Below are 6,501 nucleotides of genomic sequence, written 5' to 3' on the forward strand. Positions count from 1 at the left end.
TACTCTGCAACTCTCTCACGCTCTCTCCGATACAATGACGACCGCCATGGGTCCTCCGCCGCCTCCGCCTCCGCCTCCACTCTCAGCAGACCCCGCCGACTCCGAAACCCTAGACAATGTGTCGATGGAGACCACCTCCCATTCTTCAACCCAAATGAAGCCCCCGATGGGGCCTCCACCTCCCAAAAACCCTAGTCCACCTCCTCCTCCTCCTCCTCCCCAAAACCCTAACCCCAATCCACCCTCTGCATCCACCACCGACTCCGAAACCGCGCCGCCGGAGACATCCAAGCACCAATCCCAAGGCTTTGCCGTTCCTTATTCGATTCCTGAATGGAGCGGAGCTCCATGCCACCAGTTCCAGCTCGAGGTCCTCAAGGACGGCGCCATTGTCGACCAATTCAATGTGTAAGCTTCTTCTTCTTTCTCATCTTCCTCCTCTGTAGCTAATTTTAAGTACTACATTTCGTTATATACTCCGAAAATCGTTGAATTTCTTTGCTACTGAAATAAATTTCAGGTATGAAAAAGGGGCTTACATGTTCGGCCGGGTCGACCTCTGCGATTTTGTTCTGGAGCACCCTACTATTTCTCGGTTTCATGCAGGTAAGCACATTTATCTCTGACATTCTAACTTGCTGTTACTATTTCTCGACTTTGTATTGTATCTTGTTGTTAGTATTATCATTGGCTTTTTCAATAGACTTGATACATTGTTCAAGGTTCAGATAAATGTACTAGGACTTTGAGCTAAGTCGACAGTGGATACCTGTTAATTTTCTTATTCGCTCTTTTGGCAGTGCTTCAGTTCAAGAGAAGTGGAGATGCGTACATCTATGACCTTGGCAGTACTCATGGTACTTTTGTTAACAAGAACCAGGTATGTCTATGGAGCTAATTGCTTTTCGCAACCAGACCTTAAAACTTGAAATTTAGTTCATGAACTTTCTTTTAATACATTTTCTAATGCAATAGTAGATATGGTCTCAAATTTATCTGGACCAGGGATCAATTTTATCTCAAATGGTATTTGTATACTCCCTCTCTACAAAGGAATTGACCTCTGCCTTTCAAGGCAAATCCCTTTTGTTGTCAGAATATAAAAAAGACAATCATGCTTTATTTGAAGTTGTTAAGTATTCTACTGTGTTAGCTCAGATCTGGTAGACAACCTCCATGTTCTAGTAGTAGTAAGTGATAAATACTTGGAAGTTGCTGGTCTCTAGAAGTTTCAATTTACGGTGTTCCTTTCTTTATGTGATTACTGTTTCCAATGAATCTATTTGGATATTTAAGATCTTTTATCTGACTCATGAAAGAGTACTAAACAAGTCAACACTTACTCTCATCAGTAAGATTTAGCTTTTACTGAACTGTCTCAGTGTCTTTTGCATTATTCCATTCATGTTTGTGTTTGTCTATGTCTCTGTTTGTGGCAAGTTTCACTTATATCCTGCTTCTAAAAACCTTGTGACTACTCTTGTTACAATAAATTGGTGAGTATATAGTTTTATACCCTAGTTTTATCATACTAACCTTTTTATCTTGCCTATCAGGTCAGTAAAAAGGTGTATGTGGACTTGCATGTTGGTGATGTCATTCGTTTTGGGCAGTGAGTACCTCATTATTTAATTGCCTTGGCTTTACCTATAACATCCAATTCATTTACTTCTTATAGTGATCCTCACTTTTCCATGTGTTGTATGACTTTTGAATTCAGAATACCATCCTGTGAAGTACATTATATAATGAGATATATGCACTGCTATTTTCAATAGGAACTGTTAAGGAACTCATAGAGGACTAATTTATATATGTGACCTCTTATGATTCAGATAGCTATTTTATCCTTTACGCTTTTTGATTAACAAGACATAGTGCTCATATTTAAATGCCAAATATATTTTATGGGCCTAAACTGCTAGTTACTTGGATACATATTTATTTATTGTTTATATGTATATGAGAGAAAGAAACACTTTACTGGATAGGACAACTAGAATACTATTTGTATTTGGGATAGTGACAGCCAAAATAGAAGCAGTTCAGGAAGATTGAAGATAACGATAATTGTCATAGACGTTCATGAAGTTTTTCTGTTAATGACTTTAGTCAAAAGCACATCATAAGATTATTAACCTTCTGATTATTCTTGCATTTTCTTGTGCAGTTCATCTCGTCTATACATTTTCCAAGGACCGTCTGAGTTGATGCCACCAGTAAGATTTCAATTTACTATTTATTGTTTGAGTTTGTGTGTGTTCTTAGTGAAAATCAAATAAGAACGCATCTGTTCATTTGATTTTTATATTGAGTTTGTGAAGAATAATGAGAGGTGAATATTTTTTCAATAAAAATAACGTAAGCACTTCGAATATTGAAGGACATGACATATTTGCATTCATGAGATGAGTTTCGCAAGAACCTCCACTGCTTTCTTATCTAAGTGATGACACTATGGTTACTTTTTCAACAATATGTTAGTGAGATAAATTCAGGATTTTGCACTTATCAAAGTCTTCAAATCACCCATCACGGAAATAGTATCTACATGAAGGTTCAAAGCATAGCATAGACGCATAAATATATGTACATATGCATTAAGTTCTTGATTTTAAAAGATGTAATGAAAGTGACATTGAAGAAATGTCACTTGCTGAATTATGGTTATCAATTATGGCACTCCATTTCTTCGAATGGAGTCTTAGCCCGCCTCACTTGCTTTCTGTACCGATGTGTCAAAGGGATGATTGCTTATTGTTTGGTTATATGACTTATATCTATGTAGGAAAAAGACTTGAAAGTTTTAAGAGAGTACAAGATGCGTGAAGATATTTTAGATCAGCAGGCATCACTTCAACGAGCAAGACTTGAAGCTTCTCTTGCTGATGGCATCTCTTGGGGTATGGGAGAGGATGCCATTATAGAAGAAGCCGAGGTATGTCTCAATAGAATTCTTCTCAAACTGCCTTTTATATTCTGCTATTTTTCTTTAAGTATGACCTTTTCTTTCTTTTCTTTTGATGAATTGAAAGAAGATAATTCTACTGACATGTGGTTTTGGACTTAAGGATGATGGTGAGGAAGTAACTTGGCAAACATACAAAGGACAGCTTACGGAAAAGCAGATAAAAACCCGTGATAAAATAACTAAAAGAATGGAAAAGGTAAGTGGTCTTAACTATTCTGGTTTTTTATTATCTTTCTTGTACGTTGGATCCTTTTTTGCCAATTGGATAAACTCTCTAGGTATAGTTCATATATTTATATTAACGTGTATATTGCTTGGTATTTGAGAAAAGCAGTTCCTGAATTGATTTTTAAAAAAGTCACGCACCAGTGTAGTGTAGTGTACCATTGTTTGGTATTTGAGAAAGCAGTTCCTGAATTGATTTTTAGAAAAGTCACTCGCTGGTGTAGTGTACCTTTTATAATTCTAGCAAAACAGTATATCTTTGTGTAATGAAGGAATACAACAGTTGATGCGCTTGCAATATAATGATTCAACAGGGACCTCTTAAATGTTTGAAACTGGTCCTTAATGATTCTAATTAATTAGTTGCTACCATCCATTATTAGGTTGACCATACCAGCATCAACAAAGGAAAAAGTACGTGAACCTAACAACAATGCATCATAATTAAATCCAGTATCCTGATATTACACTTCAGTCTTCTCGTATTTTGGAATTTATCTCCCTTCTTTACTTGTTCTCATGATATTGTGGTTAATGTTACTCAGCCTCACTTGGTTACATACACCTTGTCTTCTTCTAATTGCATCCAGTTCCTTTTTTTTTTTTCTTTTTTTTTCTTTTTTTTTAAATGAGGAAAACAAAGATTTAAAGAACTCCAATGTTGATGATAAAAACTTGTTTATACAGACACTGATGAGTTTTTTTACTTATTATTATAATTTTTCTCATGTCTTCACTGTTTTGCTTATAGATTGCTCATATGAAGAAAGAGATAGATGCTATTCGTGCTAAAGACATCTCTCAAGGTGGATTGACTCAAGGGCAACAAACTCAGATCGCGCGAAATGAACAAAGAACAGAACAGGTAAAAAAATTTCCCCAGAACCTATTTGCCAACCTGTACTGGTAGTTGAGAAATGAGGAATATCTGTTGCATCTTAAGTCCCAATATATGGAGGCAGGGTGGTAGTGACCTTTCTGGTTAACACGTTATTTTTAATTTTCTTACAGATTCTGGAAGAGCTTGAAAATTTGGAAGAGACACTGAATGAGAGTATTCGAGAAAGTTTAGGTGCACGTGTTGGGAAGCTATCTCATGGTAAGAAGAAAGGAGCAATTGAAGAAGAAGAAGAACTTTTGAGGTACTTAATTAATGAAAATTACCTATGTAAAAGTTTTGCACTTTTAGGTTTGGAAGAGACACCCAAGTACTCACTTTTCCAAGATTGGAATATATAAATTCTACAATTGATCAGCTATTCATATTAAACTCTGAAACTGTAGTCTTAAATTCCTAATCATCATGGTTAACTTTTAATTTAGCTATGTAAATGCCATACATAATTTGTCAATGCTATATGGTTTGTGAAAAAAGAATTAGTAACTTCCTCCTATTGAGGTTAATTGTTAATGATTTGTTTTTCAGTGATGATGATGAATTTTATGATCGGACAAAGAAGCCTTCTAGCAAAAAGGCTAGTGAAAACCCATCAATTGAAACCGCTGATACTCTTCTTGATAAGAGAGATGCAATCACAAAAGAAATGGAGAACACGAAAGAGCTGCTTTCAATTGAGAAAAACAGACTGGCATCAGAAACTACAGAAGACACCGATGCTGGGGACGCACTGGATGCATACATGTCTGGGCTTTCATCTAAGCTAGGTGTGGAATTCTGCTCTAATGAACCTTGATCTTTAATACATCTGAATTGATAATTGCTTTAGTGCTTTCTGCTAACACTTGCTGTGCTGATTTTCTTCTTGCTAGTGCTTGATAAAACTGAGCAATTGCAAAAGGAACTCTCAGATCTCCAGTCCGAATATGACAGGGTAGTCTTCCTTTTGAAGATTGCTGATCCAACAGGTGAAGCAGCCAAGAAAAGGGATTCAAAGGTGCTTCCTGAAAATACTGAAACTTCTGCTGCTGCCATCAAGAAGCAACATCCACTTAAACCAAAGGAAACCTGTCCGCCTGAAAATCCAGAAAGTGGCTCTATAAAGAAAGAGGAAAGTACAGATGTGACTGTTGCATCTAGCAAGAAGCTGGAGTCAGGTGAGGTTCTCACTGATGCAACTGAAGGAAAAAGTGTTGTGTATACTGTTGCAAAGCCCCAGTGGCTTGGAGCTATAGTGGACACGAAGATGGTGGAGGGTCATCAAGAGGCAGCATCTACGAATGAGCACGAGTCTGAAGTATTTGTGGACTATAAAGACAGAAAGAAGATTTTGGAGAATGAAGTTAACATGGAATCTGGGATTGAAAATGCTGCGCCTGGTTTGATTATAAGGAAACGAAAACAAGTTCATGAATCTGAAGCTAGTGATGATTCTCATCAACTTTCGACATCTTCCTCCACAGGAGCTGGACTCGTGGCAGAGGATGCTGTAGCACTGTTGTTGAAGCATAACAGAGGCTATTATGCATCAGATGATGATAAATCCTCTGAAAGCCAAGATACGTCACAAGGGAAACAACAGAGCAAGGGTAAAAAAAAGCCCCAAAAAAGAGTACTTGGTCCCGAGAGACCTTCATTTCTTGATAGTGATTCTACTGAAACATGGGTGCCTCCTGAAGGTAAAGCTAATTTGATTCCATGTTCTGGGTTATTACTTTGTTTTTTTCTTTTTCTTTTTCTTTTTCTTCCTCCCTTAGATAAGAAATCTTTTTTGATAACTGGTATATATCTTCATGGCTCATGCAGGGCAATCTGGTGATGGGCGAACATCCTTGAACGATCGATATGGCTACTAAATATAAATGCAATTGATCAAGTTGGAAGTGCTGTTAGGCCGCTTGCACATCAAATGAGTTTTATTTTTACCACCCCGTAACCCAGTTTTAAATTGTTAGACTCGATTATCAAATGATAATATAGAGGTCGATAATACCTGGTGAAACCCTCTTGGTGGGCACTGATGTTTTCTTTATTGTTTTTGTTTTTTGTTGGGATGTACAACCTAGTGTAGAAAGATGAAGACAGAGAGATGCTCTGAATTATTGGTGTAAACTCACATGTAAACATGATCCAGTAAGGTGTATATAAAAATTGGTTTCAACTTTTTGCCAACTTAGTGAAAATGTCTCTAGGAATGCTCATGAGTTGTTTTTATCGGAAGTGTTTCTGTTAGAAGTACATTGAGGTCTTTGTAAAAATTTCAAGTGTTCGCTGTAATACTGGGAAGTGCTTCTTTTAAAATCACCAAAAAGCACTTGCCGATGAGTTTATTTTATTTTATTATAAGAGGATTTTGCCGATGAGTTGTCTGTCAGCAAATATGGTCAGTGGGCATGACTGAGATCTT

The 6,501-nt window shown here is 37.0% G+C and overlaps 1 protein-coding gene across 1 annotated transcript; it reads left to right on the forward strand.

Annotated features, from left to right (window-relative positions):
- LOC133726235 (uncharacterized) lies at positions 1-6,276 on the forward strand. The gene is made up of 12 exons (XM_062153749.1): positions 1-408; positions 521-606; positions 801-880; positions 1,557-1,612; positions 2,171-2,219; positions 2,789-2,938; positions 3,072-3,167; positions 3,948-4,061; positions 4,208-4,338; positions 4,623-4,861; positions 4,967-5,773; positions 5,901-6,276. The coding sequence occupies exons 1-12, from the start codon at positions 35-37 to the stop codon at positions 5,948-5,950; spliced, it is 2,232 nt and encodes a 743-aa protein (XP_062009733.1). The 5' UTR covers positions 1-34; the 3' UTR covers positions 5,951-6,276.
- The last annotated feature ends 225 nt before the right edge of the window (positions 6,277-6,501 follow it).

The sequence above is a fragment of the Rosa rugosa genome, chromosome 1, assembly GCF_958449725.1.
Source record: "Rosa rugosa chromosome 1, drRosRugo1.1, whole genome shotgun sequence".
Classification (NCBI taxonomy): domain Eukaryota; kingdom Viridiplantae; phylum Streptophyta; class Magnoliopsida; order Rosales; family Rosaceae; genus Rosa; species Rosa rugosa.

Bases quoted from the DNA above. Each gene is read 5' to 3' on its own strand.
- LOC133726235 (XM_062153749.1), top strand. From the start codon at position 35: ATGACGACCGCCATGGGTCCTCCGCCGCCTCCGCCTCCGCCTCCACTC. The intron at 4,062-4,207 runs GTAAAAAAATTT...ATTTTCTTACAG, and splicing joins ATGAACAAAGAACAGAACAG to ATTCTGGAAGAGCTTGAAAA. The intron at 4,862-4,966 runs GTGTGGAATTCT...TCTTCTTGCTAG, and splicing joins TGGGCTTTCATCTAAGCTAG to TGCTTGATAAAACTGAGCAA.